This window comes from Balaenoptera acutorostrata, chromosome 14 (assembly GCF_949987535.1).
Source record: "Balaenoptera acutorostrata chromosome 14, mBalAcu1.1, whole genome shotgun sequence".
Lineage (NCBI taxonomy): Eukaryota > Metazoa > Chordata > Mammalia > Artiodactyla > Balaenopteridae > Balaenoptera > Balaenoptera acutorostrata.
The window spans coordinates 51,366,241-51,390,547 of NC_080077.1; the positions used below are offsets into that span (position 1 = coordinate 51,366,241).

The window sequence follows — 24,307 nt, forward strand, 5'->3', positions numbered from 1 at the left end:
TTACCTCTTATATTCCCCACTAGACCCCTCCAAAGCATACAACCCAGTGTTGCTGGGGCCATCACCTTCCCAGCTGAGAAGACCAGAGCCCAAGGAAATGAGCCAATGAGAAGAAAACCTTGGAGAGGACCATCTACCCTCAATTCTTGCATAAGAACACCTCCCTGCACCGTGTTTTATTTCCTCTTTGGAGTGATTCCTGGGCCTCCCTGCCCACACCTTCCCCAATGCACTTCTGTCTGGGAACATACTTGCTCTTTCTGGCAGAGCTTCTGCCTAGCATGCTCCAATACATGCTTGTAACACATGGAGTAGTTCTCGAAGTTGCTGCGTTCTCTGGCCATCATGTCACAACCCAGGGAAAGGAGGCAGGCCTCGAGGTGGTCTTTCCTGAAAGTGATCTGAAAAGGGGCATCATTCATAGCAGCTCCCCCAGGCAGCCCCACCACACCAGAGCTCATGGCACATGTTACCTTGGCTCACAGACCCACTTCCATTTCTCCTCCATGGAAAAACATCAGCTCTATAGCCTTGAAAGTCTCTCTTTCAGGTCTGCTCTTAACATTTGCAGGGCCAGGGACAAGAGTACAAATGGAGGCCCACGTTCCACGTGTCTAAGTGTTCTAAATATTTAAAGGTTATAAATCAAACTATTAAAATGAAAAGGTTTAATTCTCCTACTTTGGAAAACAGACCTTCAAAGGGACTCGGGAGGCCAGGTTTGATTTTTATCATCCTTGGACTACTCTGAGTTCTATGCTGAGATATGGTCAGGGAGAGCTAGTCCCCAGCCCATAGTTTACAGTTTGACCCCCTTCGCTTCCTCCCTTTGACCTCACATCACACGGGTGGGAGGGGGGCTTGCATGCATATAAGCAGACACCCCAGCTGTCCACACCCCTGCACAGCTGTCCTTGTCTACCCCACAGGCCAGGGTTGCTCACGGGTGGTGAGGCCCATTCTCTCTCTGGGGAGGATGATCTGGGGAAGGGCCAGGAATTCCAGTGCCCAGGTATCTGGAGCATGGTCCAGAAGGAAGGCCAGGGATTGGAGTGGGCACGTCCCCTTGGCCGTGGGGATTTCCTGTGGGGAAGCGTGGGGCTGGAGCAGAGCCAGAGGGGCCTCTGAAGTGGGGCATCTGACAGGGGCACTTCCTGCCTTGGTCAAAGGGCCACAGTTCTCACTCTCTAGGCAGTCCCATTCCCTCCCTTTCTCTAGGTGGCTGGGCACCCTTTTTGAAGAGGTGGTCATTAAGGAACAGAGGAAAAGTCCACCCCTCCAAGGTAGACATAGGTTTAGACTCCAAGAGAAATGGGAGCTAATATGTGGAAGGTAGGGCAGATCTACCTGACTAGGACCTGCATGTCCATGGGAGTGCTTGCGTGTCTCTGTGTGTCTATATCAGCGAGTGTGTCTGTGTGTATTTGTGTGTGTGTGTGTGTCTATATTCATAAATGCATGTCCATGTGTGGTTCTCTGTGTGTCTGTACCTCTCTGTGTATGTCTCTATCTGTGAGTGTTTGTATAGGTCTCTATATGTCTGTATGTGTCCCTCAGCGTGTATCAGTGAGTGTGTTTGTGTGTGTATCTGGCAGTCTTATGGGGCCCACTCCAAGATTCAGCCTGCTCACTTGATGAGCTTTAGCTGTGACACTTCCAGGGTCTGGACGGCTCTAGGCTCGCTGGAAGTTTGCTGCAGAAACTAGGTTCTCCTTCCAACCTGGGGTGATTCCCCTGGTTCTGATTTGATTGTCCTGGTGACACTGTCCTATCAGTGCAACCTCTGTGCCACTGACCTCCAGAGAGGGCCCAGACACGCTTTGCCAGGTGAGGCAAACTAGCGGAGATGGCAAACAGTGATAAAAACCCAGTACTGACGGAGTGAGGAAAGTGGCTTGCTCACCACTGCTGACAGGAGGAGAGATCAGTGTGGTACTTTGGAGGGCAGACTAGCAGTAGCTGTGAAAGGATTTTAAAATATTCATGCTCTTTGATCCAGTAACTCCTCTTCCAGGAATTTATTTTTAGAGAATAATAAAAGTTATACACAAACATATATGTTAACAGATGTTCTTTATAGTAGCTCTTCCAATAGAAAAGAAAAATGGAAACAATCTAAGGTACTTAATAATGGAAAACAGGTTGAATACGTCTCATTCATCTGTATGATGAAACACTAAACAGCCACCAAAAATTGTGCTGTGGATGTATGTTTATTGACAAGGAAACATGTTTATAACATATAGTCTAAGGGGCTTCCCTGGTGGCGCAGTGGTTGAGAATCTGCCTGCCAATGTAGGGGACACGGGTTTGAGCCCTGGTCTGGGAAGATCCCACATGCCACGGAGCAACTAGGCCCGTGAGCCGCAATTACTGAGCCTGCGCGTCTGGAGCCTGTGCTCCGCAACAAGAGAGGCCGCGATAGTGAGAGGCCCGCACACAGCGATGAAGAGTGGCCCCCGCTTGCCACAACTAGAGAAAGCCCTCACACAGAAACGAAGACCCAACACAGCCAAAAATAAATAAATTAATTAATTTTTTAAAAAAAGTATAAAAAAACCCCAAAAAACATATAGTCTAGTGAAAAAAGTACACTACAACAAAAAGGCATATAGAATAATCTTATTTTGTTAAAAAAGTGCATGAATTTTTAAAAGTTATAAATAAAATTTGGAAGGAAAGACACCAAAATAATAATAGTGGCTATCAATGAGGGTAAGATTATGAGTGTATTTTCTAATACATCGTATTTCTATTTTCTAATATAATCATAAAATGTATATATAATTAAAATAATTATATATAAAAATATATGTCTAAATAAAATGTATATACTAATTACAAAATAGTAAAGCTTTGGTAAAGGTTATCAACTATAGCAGCTTGGCAGGATGCACTCAAGACATGCATAGTGGAAACAGTAGATGAAACTTCTGCTCATGGGGGATTTTATGAGCAGGAGCCAGGCAGTCAGGGGAGGCGCTCAGCCTCCCACCCTCACTCTCCAGGGCCTCCTCAAGGGGTTCCCTCAGAGGAGATGGGTGAGGGCAATCCATCCTGGTCCTGGAAAGTGAGCAGTAGGACAGCCAGAGTCAGCTGCTGACACCAAGACAAAGGGCACCAAGATTCCATCCCCTGGACCTTGACTTCTTTATGGTGAAAGGGCCAAGGCTACGTGAATTAGTATTGACAAAGACAGCACTTCCCAGACTGAGTGCGTTGAAAGCCTGAAGCCTTGAGAAGTCATGAGACCACATCTGGGGCCATCAAGGTGTGGCCGGTGACCTCATCCAGGTGGGCCGGGCCCAGTGCTTGGAGTCAGCCACAGTGACTCACCCCTCTCTGTCCTGGACAGCAGTGCCCAAACTTGAGCATGCCAGCATGGCCTCCACAGGGCAAACGCTTCTCAAACTAATGCCTCCATAGCCACTGCAGATATAGGATCCCAAACAAACAGAAATGCAGACTTGAACCACCGTGGCCCTCTGCCATCCTCTCTTAGCCAGCATGCTATTTTTTTTTTTTTTTTTTTTATAAATCTACACACTTAAACTGTTTTTTTTTTTTTTTAAATCACTCCATTTCGAGGAGGGTTCTTTTTTTTTTTTTTTTAATTTTATTTATTTATTTATTTATGGCTGTGTTGGGTCTTCGTTTCTGTGCGAGGGCTTTCTCTAGTTGTGGCAAGTGGGGACCACTCTTCATCGCGGTGCGCGGGCCTCTCACCATCGCGGCCTCTCTTGTTGCGGAGCACAGGCTCCAGACGCGCAGGCTCAGTAATTGCGGCTCACGGGCCCAGTTGCTCCGTGGCATGTGGGATCTTCCCAGACCAGGGCTCGAACCCGTGTCCCCTGCATTGGCAGGCAGATTCTCAACCACTGCGCCACCAGGGAAGCCCCCAGCATGCTATTTTAACCAGCCAAGGAGGAAGCCTTGGATGAGTCTGTGTTACACCAAAGAGGTGAGAATGGCCAGGACTCCCCTTGAGCATCTCAAGAGGCCAGAGAAATCATGTTGCTTCCTTCCCTCAGTGGCTCTGCTGAGGCCTCAGGAGGCTGGGCTGAAAGATCAGCTCAAGGTGATGGCATAGAGGGGGTGAGTGGGAAGGCAGGGAGAGGAGTAAGGGCTCTGCCAGAGCATCTGCAGTGGGCAAGTGGACCATGTCTGAGTGGGGCAGACAGGCAGCAGTGACTGACAGGTGACAGAGAGGTGCCGGGAGACTCCCAGTTCCCGGCAGTCCCTCTCTCCAGGTGAACTTTGCTTCTGCAGATGGTACTTGCCCTCCTAGAAGCAGCATTGGAGCCACCTGAGCAGCATCTGTTGTGGGACTACAGCCTATGTGCTTCTTTTGGCACAGTCCTATGAGCTCTCAGAGCAATTTGTTTCTCAAAAGCTGTTCTACAACTCACCCCTGCCTTCCTAGGTCACTAAAAGCCAGCTCGATGTCAAAGTGCAGCACAAAGGGCCTTCATCTGCCAACTTCCCCTCCAAGGCAGGCCCCTGGGTTCCATAAGAACCAGAGTAACGACCGTTGGCCCAGTGCCCTCCAGTGGGCTGATTCCTTCACCAACACTTAAACCTGAACTGTATTGGATAGCACTGGCTGGAAGAGCACAAGATTGCCCCATGGATTCTTCTGGAGATCCAGCCTGGGGTGAAGCATGGTAGGTGCCAGGACTTGTTATGGCAAAAGTCTGACCCTGCTGGGAGCAAACTGTGCTTCTGTGGTTTGCTTCCTCTCGGAGCCCCTCATAACAATCCATCTAACATCAGGCACACACAAGGTGTTTTGATGATATTTCTAAAACCTACCTCTGCTGACAAAATGCTTCAGTGACTTCCCACTGACTCTGGGATGAAATCCAAACTCATAAGGATTGCACACAAGGCCATTCAGGATCTGGCCCTGCCTACCTTTACAATGTCCTCCTCTGAACTCTGCTATAACTCCCTTCCTGGATTGCTGCCTTCCCTCCCCAGCCCCTCTTCCTCTGGCCAACTCCGACTTGTGCTTTAAAACTTCGCCCAAACAATACCTCCTCCAGGAAGTCTTCCCTGACTACTTCCCACCCCTCCCCCTAGCTGGGTTGTATTCACCCTTCTTGGAGCTCACATAGCACCCCACTTGTGCCTCTATCAAAGTGCTTAATGTGAAGAGCCTCTTCCGGACATTGCTGGTTCACCTAACTTCTTCCATAAGTTCTTTGCGGGCAGAGACTGTGCCTTTTGCCTTTATATCTCTAATAAAGCATCTGAGAAAAAACAGGAGATCTATAAACACTTGCTGAATGAGTGAATGACTCTCGGCATATAAATGGAAATGGTTCTGGAATCCACAAAACAGACTATTACAGTTCTGATTTGCAAAAAAGGTCAATCTCTAACTTCAGGCCAGTGTGTTTGGTACAAAATTTGGCCGAGATATTAGAACTGATTGTGAAAGGCTGGTGTTCTAGAATTTGGAGAAGGAAGCAAAAATCACGAGAAGCCAACATGGGTTCAAGAATAGTCAGATCAGATTAAACTTTTCCCTCAGGAAATACAGCAGATGCAGTGTATCTGGATTTCAGCAGGACATCTGAGAAGGTTTCTTATGATGTCCTTTTGGACAAACGGAGAACATGGGCTGGGTGAAAGGACAACCGGATGAGTTTCTGGTCACTGAAAGACTGTGCCCATAGTACCTGTTAAGCCTGGAGGGGACCCACAGTGGGTAGCACAGCACTTGGGGCCTGTCCTTTCATACACTGTTATTAAAGGCTTGAAGGAGGATACCAAGGGTAGGCTGACATGAACCTGGAAGAGAGAGAGAGTATTCTGGATGATAAAAATCCAGAGTTTTAAAGATTTCAAGAGGTTCAAAGAGCGGACCAAGTTGAACAAGAACAAGGCTAATAATATGGCAGTAGCAGGATGCCTGAAGGCCATGTGTGGGCTTCAGGTGGCTGTTAGCCTAATGAGTCAGCCTAATGAGTCAGCTGTGACAAAACCTAACATTCATGGGCGTTAATCAAAGCAGAGCACCCAGGACAAGGGTACTCTTGGCTGGCCAGACAACCTTGAATTTAGAGGATCCTGACCAGGAGGGTGGGGCACTCATAGAGGTTGAAGGAAAGGAAGCTGGTTTCGGCTGAAGGAGGGAAGGTGGGGCTCAGGCTCTCCTTGCACATCAGTGCAGTCTGCTCTGCGCAGGGGCACCCAGGTGAGGGGAGCACCATTTCCCTGTCCATGTGCCCTGGTATAGGCTGTACCGCCTGAAGGAAGGGGTAACAATTTGTTATCCACCACCCAGAGGGGCACCTGTTGGGGTCTGTCCTCCTGGAGCTGGCCCTACTTGTAATTTTACAGAAGATTCACACATGCTAACAATGGCCCAACTGAGCATCTCTGACTGACCTGCCCTCAGATATCTAAAGGCTTGTTGTGAGGGGTCAGAACCATGATCTGTGGTGTCCCAGGGACAGAACTAGAATCCATGGTGGAGACGGTGGGGAGGCCAAATCCAACTCAGTAAGAGGTGCCTGAAACAAGAGCTGCCAGGAATGGGGGTGGGGAGGTATGGGTGAGGATTGAAAGAGAGTGAGCTCCCAGTCACTGCAGATGATCCAGAAGAGACTAGAAGCCCACCAGGCACAGACTTTGGGGGGACCTAACATCCTGGGATCCTGTTATTCCAAGACAACCACAGGCTGATACCAGCCTCTTCAGTGTGCCCTGAGTTTCAGCTGTGCCTGATCTAGATTTGCCCTGTTTACTAATACATTTCTTTCCCAGAAGATCCTGTCTTCAACGTTGGGGTGAAGTACATAGATAATGGATGAGCAGATCTTGAGCCACAAACTTTTTGTTTGCTTTTTTTATCATAGTAAAACATACATTAAATTTGCCATTTTAGCCATTTTTAAGTATACAGTTCAGCAGCATTAAGTACATTCACAACGTTGTGCGATCAATCTCTAGAACTCTTTTCATGTTGCCAAACTGAAACTCTGTACCCATTAAACACTAACTCCCCATTCCCCCACCCGCCAGCCCCTGACAAACACCATTCTACTTTCTGTCTCTATGAATTTGATTACATTATGTACCTCATGTAAGTGGAATCGTGCAGCATTTATGTTTTTGTGACTGGCTTATTTCACATAACAGAATGTCTTCCATAATGAAGCATGTGTCAGAATTTCCTTCCTTTTAAGGAAAGCCACAAAATTTTTTGATTCAAACATTTTTCTGAGCATACCCCACCTTAATCACCTCTGTACTTCTGCTTGAGAATCACTGAACTGCAGGGATCCAAGAGGAATTACTTCACCCCCTCATCAGAATACACAGCACCACAAAGGGTATGATTGAAAGCTTAAAACAAATACATGTAAATCACATGTAAATTCTGAGGAATAGTGTATCTCTAACCAAGCTTGTGAATCCTCTACCTTATAAATAAGAACTGAAGTGCTTATTATAAAATTATGGGGACTATTTGGAGAGCTTAGAAAAATGTAAATGTGGAGAAAATGTTGTCCAAAAAATTGAGCACATTTTTCTAAGGCAGGCTTTTAAAAATGATTGAATTTCAAAGGAAACTGGATTCACAGCTACGTACTGCACTTAAGGCTTAATTCCTTAAAGATCCTAAAAACTCTGTTACGGCCAAATATCCACATACACTCTCTTATCCTGCCTTTTCAGCAGATTCCTTTGATTTAGAAAGGCACCTCCTGTCAATAGTAAACAGTTAAAAACTCCAAGGACTGTGTGTATGCCTGTTGTATGTATTAAATATATATTATTGTTAAATACGTATTATATGGAGTTGTTATGAATTCAAATACATATACACACATACAAATTGTTGATACTGGCTTCCTTTGGGAGAGGAAACTGGGGATGATGGAGTGGAATAGAGGTAAAAATGTTACCTTTCTGAGCTGTTACATTTTCTTCATATTGTACATTTAAAGAAGTTTTCTAGGTAGTGATTTCATAGGTTATTTCGCTTTTTCTCTTAAAATTTTTATACTAAAAAAATCAACAACAGGAAATATTGCTAAAAATAACTCATCCATAAACTCCAAGTTTACTCTAAAAAATTGGCCAAATCTGAAATTAGCCAACATGCATATTCTAATTACTCTCCCAACTTAATTAGAAATCAGTCTTTTTCCAAAATTAAAATGGTAACATGTGATTTCTACTTTGAGTTCAGCCTCAGTTTTCACATCTTCAACTCTAAGGGAGTAAGGGAAGCATTAGGAGATGTGTTGAAGGGAAAGTCTTTCTTGTTTGCGTTTATGTTAAAAAAAAAAAAAAAAAAGCAAACCACACTCTAGGATGACTAATTTTCAGTACATACCTCTAGTCCACCATCCTGGTAATTCTCCAGTAATCTCTGTACAAAATTTTCAACTATTTGTGGTCTGATAACTGAAAAGTTTTCTTTCATGACTTGGTGTTTCCAAAGATCTAAGGGAGAAACATACCAACACTAGTACCAGGAAACACTGAACAACCATTAATAGCTACGAGATGGCAACTGTCTGAGACATAACACTGGACACAAGCTGTCATTTCCAAATACACAAAAACTAATGGGTGAGGCAGGGAAGGGGAGGTGGTGGTTGAGGACACAGGATCCTCCAGAACACAGGAATAAGGAAGATCTCTAACAAGATTCCTAAAGAAAAGATTTGGAAAAGCACCTCTGAAGTCCAGTGAACAATATTTTGTTACCATAACTAAAAATCCCAAATCAAATGTAATTATTGACCCTATATGGCATCTGTTTTCATAAAGTCCCTATATGTATCTGAACAATTATTTTGACCTAACACAACTATCAGAAATAAATGAAGAGCTATTATATTTACCTATTTAAGTACATTGCTGGTGTTACAAGGCAAAATTAATTTGAATGAAGAGTTAATAAAAAAAGAGGAGGAAATCCAAAAGAGAGAAGAAAGAGTCACAGATTAGAAATGTTGAGAGCCACAGAAGATGAACTTTAGCTCCTGCACTGAAGCAGCAACAGGGCTGACACATATGTGATGAGGCATACACACAGTTATTCAGAATAGCATTGTTGAGGACAGCAAAAACTTAGAAACAACACACAAACTGTAGTATATCCTTACAATGGGATAGTATGCAGCTGTAAAAAAAGAGAAGAATTTCTCCATGTACTGATGTGAAAAGAACCACAGATTAAGTGGAAAATGCAAGGTGTGGAAAAGTGGATATAAAATGCTATCTTTTATAAGAAAGATACAGAAAATACAATAAAGGGAGAGGCCATCCCCTCAAGCCTATTCAAGGTCATTGGTCCAAATATTTGGCTTTCTCTGATATCATCACTTCTTCCCTCTTTCCTGAATCATTCCCAAGAGCACACATTATTTCTCCCACCTCATAAAAATTCTCCACTTGACCCCATTTCCCCTGTCAGCTTTTGCCTCATTTCTTTGCTCCCTTTCTAGCAAATCTCTCAGAAAGAGATGTCTATACTTAATGTCTGTGACTTCTCTCAAAATCCTTCTTAGAACCACTCACACAGCTTTTACCTTCCACTCCACTGAAACTGATTTTGTCATAAACACCAGTGACCTCAACATGGCTAAAGCCAGTGGTTTTACTTGACTGCTAATAACATTTCACACAATTTGTCACTTCCTCCTGCTTGAGAAACTTCTATCACCAGACTTTGGGACACCACCCTGCCTAGTTTTCCTCTACCTCACTGTTCCCTGTAGGTTCCTTTTGCTGGTTCTCCTCCTGCCTCCTCCCTCCACCGCCAGCTCTTAACATTAGAGTGTCCTAGGACTCAGCCCTTGGTTCACCGTTTCTGTTTTTTCTATCTGCACTCACCCCCTTGGCTATCTCATTTAGTATCATGGCTAAATACCATCTGTATGCTGACAACCCTCAAATTTAGATCTAATATCCACTTGGCATCTCTTCTTGGATGTCTAAAAGGCATTTCAAACTTCACTTGTGCATAATTAAATTTCTGATCTTCCCTCCCTAACTTGCCATCTCAACTGATGGCAATTCAGTTTTCCCAATTGTTCAGGTCAAAAGCCTTGGAGTCATCATGGACTCTTCTCTTTTTCCCAAACCCTATACCCAATTCATCAGTGACTACTTTAAAAATATGCCCAGAATCTTACCACTTAATACTTCCACTGCTCCCAACCTTGTTTGATTCACCATCTCCTCTTGCCTGGATTATTGCAATAGCCTCAAAACCAGCCTCTCCCTTCTTCCACCCTTTGTTCCCAACATAGCAGCCAGAGAGATTCTATTCAAATATAAGTCAGATCATGCCACTCAAAATCTGGGACAGGCTCTCCATCGCATTCAGAGTAAACATTGAAGTCCTTGCAAGCTCCTGCACAGTCTGTTGTCTTTTCATGCTTCCTCTCTGACTTCATCTCCTACTACCCTCCCTCACTCTCTCCACTCCAGCCACACTTGGGTCTTTGCTGTTCCATGAATATGACAGGCATGCTCTGCTTCGGGCCTTTGTATGGGCTGTCTTTCTGTCTGGAATGCTCTTCCCCCAGATACCCACATAGCTAACTCCCTCACCTTCTTCAACTCTGCTCAAAATGTCACTTTCTCAGTGAAGTCTATCCTGACCACCCTATTTAAAATTACAGTGTGCCCCTTTGAACCTTCACACCACCATCCTCCTCACTCTATTATTTTCTTATTTCTTATGTTCATTGATTATTGTCTGTCTACCCCCTTCTAGATGATAAATTCCATGAGAGTAAGGATTTTTGCTCCATGACAGTTAGGATGTACAGTAGTCTTCCCTTATTCGTGGTTTTGCTTTCTGCAGTTTTAGTTACCTGTGGTCAACTGCAGTCCGCAAATATTAAATGGAAACTTGCAGAAATAAACAATTTGTAAGTTTTAAATTGAGCACCGTTTTGAGTAGCGCGATGAAATCTTGGGCCATCCTGCTCCATCCCGCCCCACCCGGGATCCCCAACCACTAACATAGTCTCCTCCTGACATCCAACCATGGACGTCATAATGGCCCGATGATCCAGGGTCACCTGAAGCAGACGATCCTCTTTCTGACCTATCGTTAGAAGATCAATAGAAGCCCAGTGCTAAATCACAATGCCAATGTCATTTGCCTCACTTCCTCTCATCACGTAGGCATTTTATCATCTCATACCATCACAATAAGAAGGGGGAGTACAGTACAATATTTCAAGAGAGACCACATTCACATAACTTTTTTATAATATATTGTTATGTGTTCGATTTTATTATTAGTTATTGTTGTTCATTTCTTACTGTGCCTAACTTATAAACTAAACTTTATTGTAGGTATGTGTGTATAGGAAAAAAACACAGTATACTATATATATATAGGGTTTGGTACTAGCCCTGGTTTTAGGCATCCACTAGGGGTGTTGCAACATACTCCCCACAGAAAAGGGGGGACTATTGTATTCCCCATACAGTGCTTAAAATATATAGCCTAGAAAATAGCAGGTGCTTAGGAAATAGGTATTGAATAAAAGAATGAAATAGTATATGTATAAAAAGCACTGAAAAGGATATATTAAAAACTGAAAAAGATGATTACATAGGGGTGGCAGAAGGGGGTCAATGGTGGCAACAAGCCTGCTAAATATATATGTTTTATGTCATTTTGAGTTTTGAACCAGGTAAGTGCATTATCTGTTAAAAAATAAAATCAAATTTAAAAATAGTATGACAGTGCTGGAACAATGAAGTATGTCAACACTCTTTAACTTCCATATGGGAGAGCAAAAGTACTTGTGTACGTCAATTATTTTGTGTGGGGCCTACTTCCTCGCGCATGGCCCCAGGAGAGTCCTTTTTTTTTTTTTTTTAACTGAGGTATAATTGATCTACAACATTGTGTTAGTTGCAGGTGCACAACATAGTGACTCAATATTTCTATACATTACAAAATGATCACCACCATAAATCTAGTTACCATCTGTCACCATACAAAGTTATTACAATATTATTAACTATATTCCCTCTGCTGTACATTTCATCCCCATGACTCATTTACTTTGTAATTGGAAGCTTGCACCTCTTAACCTCCCTCACCTCTTTTTTTTTTTAAATTTTTTAACATCTTTATTGGAGTATAATTGCTTTACAATGGTGTGTTAGTTTCTGCTTTATAACAAAGTGAATCAGTTATACATATATATATTTCCCCATATCTCTTCCCTCTTGCGTCTCCCTCCCTCCCACCCTCCCTATCCCACCCCTCTAGGTGGTCACAAAGCACCGAGCTGATCTCCCTGTGCTATGTGGCTGCTTCCCACTAGCTATCTATTTTACGTTTGGTAGTGTATATACGTCCATGCCACTCTCTCACTTTGTCCCAGCTTACCCGTCCCCCTCCCCGTATCCTCAAGTCCATTCTCTAGTAGGTCTGCATCTTTATTCCCGTCTTGCCCCTAGGTTCTTCATGACCTTTTTTTTTTTTTAGATTCCATACATATGTGTTAGCATACGGTATTTGTGTTTCTCTTTCTGACTTACTTCACTCTGTATGACAGACTCTAGGTCCATCCACCTCACTACAAATAACTCAATTTCGTTTCTTTTTATGGCTGAGTAATATTCCATTGTATATATGTGCCACATCTTCTTTATCCATTCATCTGTTGAGGGACACTTAGGTTGCTTCCATGTCCTGGCTATTGTAAATAGAGCTTCAATGAACATTTTGGTGCATGACTCTTTATTAATTATGGTTTTCTCAGGGTATATGCCCAGTAGTGGGATTGCTGGGTCATATGGTAGTTCTATTGTTAGTTTTTTAAGGAACCTCCATACTGTTCTCCATAGTGGCTGTATCAATTTACGTTCCCACCAACAGTGCAAGAGGGTTCCCTTTTCTCCACACCCTCTCCAGCATTTATTGTTTCTAGATTTTTTGATGATGGCCATTCTGACCGGTGTGAGATGATATCTCATTGTAGTTTTGATTTGCATTTCTCTAATGATTAATGATGTTGAGCATTCGATCATGTGTTTGTTGGCAATCTGTATATCTTCTTTGGAGAAATGTCTATTTAGGTCTGTCCATTTTTGGATTGGGTTGTTTTTTTGATATTGAGCTGCATGAGCTGTTTGTAAATTTTACCTCACCTATTTCTCTCCTCTTCCCACTCCGGGGGAGTCCTGAAACTGACAGAGCCCTATGGCGTCAGAGGTGGAAGCCAAGCCCCGCCCCACTCCCTTTTCTGTTGGGGGTGGGGCTGGCCACCAGCAAGTGTACCCACAGGGCCTCTCCCTGCCCCCACCTGTTTCTAATTTTAGATGAGATTTCCTACTCATACTTTCATTTTCTGACGGGAGACTCAGTGTACACAAGAGAAAGCGTCCAGCAAAATCCTCCCAGAAATGTGGATATGACAGAGCAGGAGCCTCTGGTATTTGCACTTATTATTTATCAGGGGTCCTGTTTTTCAAAACGGAATTCCACATCTCTTCTACAATTGGCTACTTTCCATCATAAACAAATAAATCTGATTTTGCTTTTTCTTTAATAATAAAGGTGAATAGACATATCACCACTGTCCTAGCATAGTTGAAGTAGAAAATCCAAGAGTTAATGTTGTGCCTAGAAGTTCATGCTTCTAAGATGTTTAAGACTTCCATAAGTCTAAACTTTGACAAGACAGAGCTCATGTATGTTTCAGAAATGTTCAGATAAGAAACTGGATACTTTTTCCAGGGTACTCTCCTGGCAGGTCTCTGGTTCACAGATAAGCCTTGCGAGGGGCCACACACTTCTAATTTGGGGATCTTCGCCTGGCAAATGCCCACAGAGCTGGTTTGGGGTTTAGCTATGGGTTCACCTGAGGGGGTAATATTTTACTGAAGTGTTGGGAATTCTTCCCGGCATGCTTCCTCCTCCTGAGTTCAAGTTCAGACATGCACCTGCATCTGTAGGCAGGAGTCAGGCGAAGTCAGGATGAGAAGAATTCATCCAAGAGAAACAGTTCCTGGCCAGGTGGTGTTGGTGGTCTCCAAAGGTGTCCCATTTTCAGTGTGTGTGTGTGCATGGCTTCTTTAAGACAAAGCATGGAGGTGGGAGGGAGATAGCACACTGGGGGTACAATTAGGGTTTTTTCTTCCCTCTCACTCTGTTCCTAGGTCATTTGACTGAAGGAAACTTTGACTTCCTGGTGGCCAAACCACTTCCTCTCTCTTCCTCTCTGAACACCCCACACCCACACAGCCCCCTCCCTCTGAAGGGCATCTTGGTTTGGCAGCACTTCACGTCTCTAACACAACCACCAACGCTCTGCACCTGAGCGGCCCCTGCATCCTAAGCCAAGGCAGAACTGAAATTTGAAGGCACACAACTGCCAATCACAGTTGTTCTCTTGATCAGCTGGGTGGCCGGGGGCAATGGGTAGGTTGAAAACCTTATTGCTTCAAGCATATGTATGAATTTTGTACTCCTGTGTTTCTCAAACTGCTCCCCAGAACACTAGTTCTTTGAGGTGATGAAAGATATTCCCAAGGGAATAAAAGGGTTCTGTGGTCAAATAAATTCAAAGAACATTTCATACTCTCTCTCTGGAGATTCAACACACAGTAGGATAGTAAAGGCTCTGAGAAAGTCTGGAGTAAAGGTACCTTTCTAACATTATTTACTCCCAGTTTCCCAAACTTATTTTTAAATAGCAAATAAAACCCTTCTTCCCTAACCCCTGCAAAACACAGTAGAAATCCTCCTGTCCAATGCAATCAAGACTAAGAGTTAGTTGGTCAATCATAAGAAGTCTGTTAAACCAGAGAATGCTTAAAAAATGGCATGCACTATCTTAAACATTTTATTTAAATTAAAAATACACAAATATACAAACATTTGCCAATCTTCTAACATAGAGCCTAGGCTTTTTCTTTGTATGTAACCACTCACTGGAGTTCTGTACCATCTTTCCTCTATAAATCATAATACATAGTGTGTGGTCTACAATTTCTAGTGTGTGTGTGTTTTTTGGTGTGTTTCTTTTTATGGAGAGAAATCTTAAAGACCATGAAACAATCCGAAAGCATCATTTTTTGTTTTTTAAATGAAGTTTTAGGTTCACAGAATAATTGAACAGACAATTCAGAGAGTTCCCATAAATCCCCTGCACCCTCACCCAAAACATACAGCCTCCCCGGCTATCAACATCCCACACCAGTGTGGTACATCTGCTACAACTGATGAACATACATTGACACATCACTATCATCCAAAGTCCACAGTGTACATTACGGTTCACTCTTGTGAAACTATGGGTTGGACACATGTATAATGGCATGTATCCACTACTGTAGTATCATACAGAATAGTTTCATTGCCCTAAAAAATCCTCTGTGCTCTGTTATTCATTGGTCTCTCCTCTCTCAACTGCTGGCAACCACTGATCTTTTTACTGTCTCCATGGTTTTGTCTTTTCTTGAATGTCACATAGTTGGAATCATACAATATGTAGCCTTTTCAGTTGGCTTCTTTCACTTAGTAACATACATTTAAGCTTCCTCCATGTCTTTTCATGATTTGATAGCTCATTTCTTTTTAGTGTTCAGTAATATTCCATTGACTGGATGTACCACAGTTTATCTATTTCAACTTAGTTTTTAGAGAACAGATCTTTCTTTTTGTACTCCTATTTCATTGGTTTACATAATAATTAAATTACTCAAACACAATGACAAGTAAAACTGGCACAAACAGGTTTGGAGCAAACAACGATCAATGATGCTAGGTAAACGTATGCAACCCAAAGGCTGTGATTAGTGAGTACTTTGCTGGCTTGTGCTACCAAGGGAATGGAAAGCTTCAGGTAATCCATGGGTCTGTTAGTGAAGCGGGGTTGGGAGAACTACTGCATTAACATGCTGAGGAGTTAGTATTCCAGGGCACACTGCCGGGGAAATGCTGACTTAGCCCATGTTCTCCCAAATGTTTTGATTGTGCTTCCTTCAAGAAAAGCATTTTTGTTCACTCACCTTTAACATATGTCTGTTTATGTATTCATAACTACCTCTAGTACTATCAATGGCTTATATTGCAAAGCATGATGTACACAGGGTGAGATTCATCAACAATAAGAATGAATCTCAATCCACATTCTCAATAGTTTCTTTGACTTAAAAAAAAGTTTTGTCTGACTTCTTAGATGTGATTAGGTTATATTTTTAACCTCATAATGTGGCTAAAGATAAGCATGTACTAGGATTAGTACTGTCAACTCTACTCTTTCTTATTATTCTCTTATGTATTGCCTCCCCGTGGTCACTTCAGGACACCTTAGTGTAGAGTGTAACATGGGCTTCTTACATACAGATGTAATCTATTTAGAAGTTCTAGTATTTTCTTCCCACACCCCTGGGATATATGCCTCCACTTTGGAGGCTGCTGGCCTTAGAAACTGCTCAGAGAAATTTAGAAAATCAATTAAAAATTACTTCAATGCCAAAATGTCAAAGATGGGGAATGGCAGACCCTTTTTGAATCAGTGGAGCCCATCTCTTTGTTAAGCAAGCCCTGAGGCTGAGTGAGGATATCTGGGGCTGCTTTTGATCACTCTCAGGGGAGCACAAGCTACCAAGAACTAGCACCAGACCAGGTGTGGCTGCCACATTTTCAGATGCTCACTGACAAACTGGAAGCTCATTCAGAAGCTGTATAAAAAGATTAAGCTCCAAGACAAGGTGGGGAGGAGGGAAGGAAATAGGGGAGAAGTATTTGAGCCTGTGACCCTGTTCTCAATACTCTCCATTCCCAACTCCTTCTGGAGAAACCCCTAGCCCCAAGCTAACCTTTACCACAAATGGTGATCTCTGCATGAAGAAGCAGCCCCTGCTGGAAGCCCAATCCACTATGGCTGCTTCTTGCTGCTGAGATGAGCAGTAGGTGAGTGTGAGTTCCAAGGTTTTATCACCCTCTTCCACACACCCAGCTCATAGAGGTCTCAGAAGGACTAAGTCGAAGAATATAAAAACACCCCTAGCACACAGTGGGGACTCCATCACTTGTGCTGGGGGAACTCAGCACAGGAGACCCAGGCCTCTCCACCAAATCATGCTGAACCATGATTCAAAAACAAAACCCAACAATAACAAAACACCCTCATTACTGGCATTTATTTTAAAAATCTTAAGAGTACAGAATCTGAACAAGACTTTAGAATTGGCCAGTATACTCTAGGTTTTGGTAAGGTTTGGTAATATCGACCTTACCACCATTAAAAATAACTCTACCCCTCCCCTTTGCCTGACTCCCACCAGCCCCTTACTGAAGGCCGTTTCCAAGCACAGCTGACAAGCACCCTGCACAAGGCAACACAGCACAGCTGCAAAGCAAAGACACTTCCTCCCCTGGGCCCCCACCTGGACTTCTCAGAAGCATCACAGCCCTGAAACGTGCAGATGGTTGCACCTGCCGTGAGCTTGTGGATTTTCTCCAAGGACTCGGAAGGGAACCGCCTGGATGCAGCAAACACGGCACAAACAACAGACGCTTTGTGTCTTGTTAAATGTTCTGTAATCGGAGCTCAACCACACTCCACTCTCTGGTGACAGTCAGAGATGCCCATTTGGTGGGGGCTTGCTCTCTCACTGCACAGCCTTTTCCCAAAGTCCTGCTTACAGAATTCAGTTACTCGAAGCACTGATAAAACCACAGTGTCTTAGATGCCCACAGAGGTTATTAATTAACATTACAATGTCTGTGAACCTTGTCTCAAAAGGAAACCCTTATTTATTTTGTCAGTCAAACAACTCCCCTTAGCTCAAAGGTTGTGGATTTTCCTACAGAATTAGTAGGAGTTAGGGGTAGACACTGTAGTTCAGAAAGGACCAGCCACATAATCTATGGTGCCCCATGAAAAATAAAAACGCAGACCTTGTTCAAAAGGCAGGAAAAGGGCTTCCCTGGTGGCGCAGTGGTTAAGAATCTGCCTGCCAATACAGGGGACACGGGTTCGTGCTCTGGTCCGGGAAGAACCTGCATGCCGCAGAGCGGCTAGGCCTGTGAGCCACAACTACTGAGCCTGCGCGTCTGGAGCCTGTGCTCCGCAACGGGAGAGGCCGCGACGGTGAGAGGCCCGCGCACCGCGATGAAGAGTGGCCCCCACTCACCGCAACTGCAGAAAGCCCTCGCACAGAAACGAAGACCCAACACAGCCAAAAATAAATATAAATAAATAAATAAATTTATTAAAAAAAAAAAAGCAGGAAAAAAGTGCCGTTAAAGGTACTAAAATATAAAATGTTCTTCTTTCTTCCTCAGTCTCTCTCTTGACCTGTCACAGTGTTTTTGTTTTTAATGTTGGCTCCTTGGCATGGGGATGTGCTCAGGGCAAGTAGAACCTTCATAGGCACCAGGGGCCCTGCCCTGTGACTGGTGCATGAATGTACCTGGTCTACTAGCTACTGGACTGAGGCTTCGTGCCGAGCCAGGGGCGAAGAAGTTGAGCTGGGTGTCTCCTCTTCCTGCAGGCCCATTGCTCCTATCTACCGCGGATGGGCAACCCCAAGGGTATTGCAACCTCTGCCCTGGGATATTCTAGGTTCCCAGGGATGGGCAACAAGCTCACACCCAGTGAGTCACCCATCAAACATAGCCTGGTGCTGCCAGTCTGGGGTCCCTGAAATGCTGTCAGGTACACATGCCCTACACATGCCCTTGCCGTGTTCAGGCCCCCACTGGGTGGGGAGTGGCAGCCATTGCTGGATGCGGATGGTGAGGGGGAAGTTAGTGGTGCCTGGGGTGCCAGAGGGCAGAGGAACAGGCAGCTGAGAACTCCTCCTGGCAAGGTGGGGAGGCAGCAGGAGTGCGTGTGAGCCCAGGCTACAAGCCTTTGGTGCATCCTCCATTGACTCACTGGATGCCACTTACAAAATACAAATTCTAAGTGAAAATGAAGAGTACAAGATGGAACCTACAAAGCATTAAACCCCAAGTGCCCCTGTGAGAGTCCTGTGGGAGTGCACTAGTCACTTGCCCATTAAGTCACCCTGACTTTAGACCTCAAATGAAACAATTTTGATTGTCTTCCTACCCCAAATATATGTATTTCTAAGATATATATTTATATACGCTTATATATAAGAAACAGCTTTATGTGTTTCCCCCATTTCAACTTTATTTCAGCTATGAGTTAATCAGCAGAGACTGAAGTTTATAAATGTTTTCTACTTAAAAGCCCTTTAAGTCAAGAATATATATCAAAACGGTAAAAGTACTTCTCTCTGAGCACAGAGAACTATAGTCAATATCTTATAATAAACTACAACGGAAAAGAATCTGATAAAGAATATATAACTGAATCACCAGAAACTAATACAACATTGTAAATCAACTATACTTCAATAAAAAAAAATTTTTTTAAGTACTTATTTCTTGGGCCAAGGTGTTAAAAAGTAATTTTTATACTATTTTCTGGGCGTTGTAGTGTTTTTGTTTTTGTTTTTCCATGAATATGGACACATGGATTGCTTTCATAATTAGGAAAAAATAATAAAAATGTTACTTTATAAAGTAATAAAATAAACATACTTTACCTACAGGGAGAGTATGCTGCTCCTTGGACTTTTCTGATACAACCAGTGTTATCTCTCTGTTAACTTAATACCTCCTGGATCATATGAATTTCAAGATTTTCCAGAAGTTTCTGAAGCTAGAGTAAGCAGTTTGAGAGCCACTCACTCTCCACCATTAGCTTATACTCTAGGCTCCTAAATTCTTGCATAAGGGCCTTGGGCTGGGTCCTGTCCTTTTGTTACTCTCTCCTGGGGAAGAAGAAACGGTTCCTTTTTTTGGGTTCCCAAGTCGGGTAGATGCACCTTTTTGGAGACAGACATCTTTTTTTCCTGGCCCACATCTTGATTGATAAAATATATCCCTTTTTACCAGGTTCTGCTAAATTGCAAAGTGCTCAATGTCTGAAGCGACCTCTTGTGTTTTGGAGTCTCTAAATGAGGCCAGGAATTTCATGAGCTGTTATTATAAGAAGCGCTTAGGTCTGAAACTCAATTTAGTTACCAAAGAGGATTTCACGGGAAGATTTAAAACTCCATACATGATCAAGAAAAAACTGTGTTCCAATACCCCTGAGCCCTTACTCTACCCATTATGCTTGCAAAGCCCACGTTTCTCCCTGTCAGAGGACCCCAGGTGCTAGAGAGGAAGCAGAGTTCAGAAGGGTAAGCAACGGGCTTGGGACTGGGGTGTGTGTGTGGGCGGGGGGTGGGGAGTGCTGAGTTCTCCTGGATGCTCAGTGGACATGCACCTCTGCACTTACACCCAACCAGCTAGAGTCTTTGTTCCCTGTTACAATAAGCACAGCCAGGCAGAGCCCGCATCCCAGGACCAAGAGGAACAAACACTTGGGAAAACAACCCCTCCACATAGACCATCAACACACACCAAATAGACTAGTACATAAATTGTGTTGTCTTATTCTCGGGAAAACAATCACAGGAGCTATTTTAAATATTCCACTTCCATGAGTGAGCGTGTTGCAGGGGGGATACCTGTGTGCAGGATTTTATGTTTAAGACTCTAGTGGTTATGTTTTCTATTGTCTTTTTTGCAGTGGTGCACTTTAATTTGACGAAAATAAAAATATGAAAACCTAGACTTACAGAACTGAGATGTTAAAGGGTAGTTATTTGCTTAATCAAAGCCCCACATACCTTTACATACTGAGTTTCCTCAGTCTGTTCAGCAATTCACAAACCCTCAATATACACTTATCTTCTTAGAAAAAACACCACTTGGGTATATCTGTAGTTTTACATGCTAATGTCATAAAGCAAATTTTCAAGTCAAGTTCAAGATAGCTCCTGCAATGGACTTGAGGACACGGGGTGGGGTGGGGGGGAGGAAGCTGGGGTGAAGTGAGAGAGTGGCATGGACATATATACACTACCAAACGTAAAATAGATAGCTAGTGGGAAGCAGCCACATAGCACACGGAGATCAGCTCGGTGCTTTGCGACCACCTAGAGGGGTAGGATAGGGAGGGTGGGAGGGAGACGCAAGAGGGAGGGGATATGGGGATATATGTATGCATATGGCTGATTCACTTTGTTGTACAACAGAAACTAACACAGTATTGTGAAGCAATTATACTCCAATAAAGATCTATTAAAAAAGAAAAGAGGGGGCTTCCCTGGTGGCGCAGTGGTTGAGAGTCTGCCTGCCAATGCAGGGGACACGGGTTCGAGCCCTGGTCTGGGAGGATCCCACATGCCGCGGAGCAACTAGGCCCGTGAGCCACAATTACTGAGCCTGCGCGTCTGGAGCCTGTGCTCCGCAACAAGAGAGGCCGCGATAGTGAGAGGCCCGCGCACCGCGATGAGGAGTGGCCCCCACTTGCCGCAACTGGAGAAGGCCCTGGCACAGAAACGAAGACCCAGCGCAGCCATAAATAAATAAATAAATAATTAAAAAAAAAAAAAAAGAAAAGAAAAAGAAAAAAAAATAGCTCCCGCATACCTGCTGAGTTTTTATTTCAATTTCTGAAGCTCCTTTGGGGAGAAGAGTAGACTTACTACTTATTATAAGTCCTTCAAATTCATCTTCTTTCTCTATTCGCCTAGCTATAGCTTTCATGCTGGGGTAGAGAAATAAGGCTCAGTTCTATTAAAGAAGAGAGACAGAAATTAACAAACATTTTTTCTCTTTCAGATTCTCTGACAATTCTTTTCATTCATGTTCTGTTTCCTGTCATCATGCATAAACCTCCCAACTTATCACAGACACTTACATCGACATCTAAATCCACCACAGTTACCACTCCCTTAGCCAATATTAAATCGTGAGGGCTTTTCCCATTGGGCACATTTAATTTCAGTCTTCATTCTTCAAAATATTGACAAGTCTTCTCACTCCCTGTTTACCAGGAAAGCTGACTGTCATAACTCATAAGATAGACAATTTGGACTAGACCACCAAAGTGAGCCCTAATACCCTCAGTAAGGTCCTGGGGTGGTGGTTGGGTGCTTAGTGAATGCTTGTTTGGTTACAGACACATGGCAGAAACCACATGCCTTTCCCGCCAGCTAAGTCATCCCAGCCAGGGCTTGAAGTTGAGAAAACAACATAGCATTCTGCAGACTAAACACCTCATGCTGCACCATATTGTACCCTTGGCTGTGATGCCTGAAGCTCTCAGAGACTCATTAGACTTGGGCCTAATGGGGCAGAGAGCGGAGAGGAGGTCACGGCAGCAGCACTCCCCACTCAGTTCTCGCTGGGATCCTATGAGCTAAAAAGCTTAGAGTTAGCACTGAAGAGACACTTCAGAAGCACCAGTTCCCAGGGACAGAACTCTGGGTAAATGATATACAGTGTTGCTCAGTGGAATCCAGGGCTGTCCCTGCAGTCAATAGAACTCAGCTTTTCCTGTAAAGCACTGTTCATAGAGACACTGCCCAGCTTCCTCTGTGATCAGTGGGGCTAGGCATACCAAATTCATGGACCAAATGTCACCCTCAGAGCAAGGGCAGTAATCTGCCAGATCCCAGGTTCCACTCCACATGAATTTCCCCCTGAGCACACTCACCCATAGAGCTCCGAGAACTGTTTGTGGAGAGAGGGAGAATTGATGTCCTGGCCTCGCAGCTTGAGTCGGCCCCAGTGATCCTTTAGCACTTCCAGTTGCTTCCAGAGCACCAGAAATGATCTCAGCAAAGCAAGGGACATCACTGCATCACATGGGCCCCCCAGCAGCCTGGAGGTCTTTGGGCTGCTTTGGAACCGACTTCTGAATCCTTGCACTCTGGACAAATCTGGCTGAAAGCATTACAGAAATTCCTTTTTTTATAGACCACTACAGGATGACCTTTTACATTCATTCAGCTCATGCAGAACGAAGTCTTTGGAGAATGACTTTTCTCCCCAGGAGGAATGGTTTACAGGCCAGCAGCACATGTAGAGCTTAGAGAGTATAAGCATCCTTCCTGAATAGACAGTATATAGAAAGGAGAGAAATGTCTCCATTTCAATTTTCTGCTTGAGCTGTGAACCACTCACTTTAAAACTCTTTTACTTGGGTGCCAACATTTTATCTACCTTTGAAAAATTGAGCCTTTCATGTTTAGCCTCTGCATTTTGGAAAGAGCTCTTCAACACACTCAAGATTTAACAACCCATCATGGTAGAGCTATGTTATAACTTTAAATTGGGGATTTTACCCATTTTATGGGTAAGGAAATGGAAACTTAAGTTTATCTTATCTCCTATTCCTCCTCCCATCCTTTAAAAGTTAGGCAGAGAACATGTCTCTTGATTTGAATTTATTATTCAATAGGAAATTTCACTTTAAAATTATGATTTGTTCATTCATTCACTGGTGCTTTCCTTAAATAAGTGTTTGTTGAGGGGCTGCTGTGAGCCCGGGGGGACGTGGAAGGAATAAGGTTTTCAGGTCCCTGCTCTCCTGCACCAGCGATGTGAGGGCCAGGGCTATCCAGAGAGTGACAGACAGAAGGGGAACCTGTATCCCACCCTCAGCCTGAAGACAGTGTCTCAGGTACAGGAAAAGGAGCTTTCCTTTGCACACCTGGACCATGATGTTATGACAGGAAGGGACTCAGAGGACATTCAGGTAACAACACCTTGGACACTCAAGTTTCCTGGCCAGGAACAGGAAGAACCACCACCTGATGTAACTGGACCCTAGATCAGTGCTATTAACATATGGGGAGGGTGGGATGGGGGTGGGGCCGCCAGAAAGAGAGGAGGTTAGGGGAAGAACTACAAGCAAGACCAAGGGGAGAGTGAACTCCTGCCAACAGCTGGCAACCCTTACACCTAGTAGCCTACCTCCTCAACAATCAGCTAATTCATGCATTTCCAAATTTATTTTATCCTCAGAAGCCTTTCAGCAAATGAAATCTTACTCAGTGACCCAAGATATCCAACAGACCAAGGCCAAGCATGGTGACAAGCAGGGGGCTGCCTACAGGCCATGTAGTTGGGCCCCTCCGCTCAAAAAGCCCCAAGGTACCTCTGAGGAACCCAGGGCTCCTGGGAGCATTTTAAAGGTCCTGAGCTAATCCATCACCTTCCCTTGGGAGTCTTAGAGACTGAAGTCTAAGAGGTCACAGAACTGGTGGCATAGCTGGGACAGGAAACCTACAGTCCTAAGTCACAGGCAGTATAAATTCCAGTGCTGCCTATTGTCTATGAATATTGAAATACTCTTAAATAGAACCAATCATAAAATAAAACTAATTAAAATAAATGATAATTTAAAAGCAAACTTACCTTGTTAATATATTC

At 43.7% G+C, this 24,307-nt stretch overlaps 1 protein-coding gene across 1 annotated transcript in view; it reads right to left on the minus strand.

Annotated features, from left to right (window-relative positions):
* The window catches only part of LOC103000602 (coiled-coil domain-containing protein 162-like), a 42,815-nt gene that overhangs the window by 15,591 nt on the left and 2,917 nt on the right, over positions 1-24,307 (minus strand). Inside the window, 4 exon segments of the mRNA XM_057528005.1 lie at positions 252-401; positions 8,354-8,463; positions 21,518-21,661; positions 22,587-22,816. Coding sequence (XP_057383988.1) covers positions 252-401; positions 8,354-8,443 — 240 coding nt within the window. The 5' untranslated portion in view covers positions 8,444-8,463; positions 21,518-21,661; positions 22,587-22,816.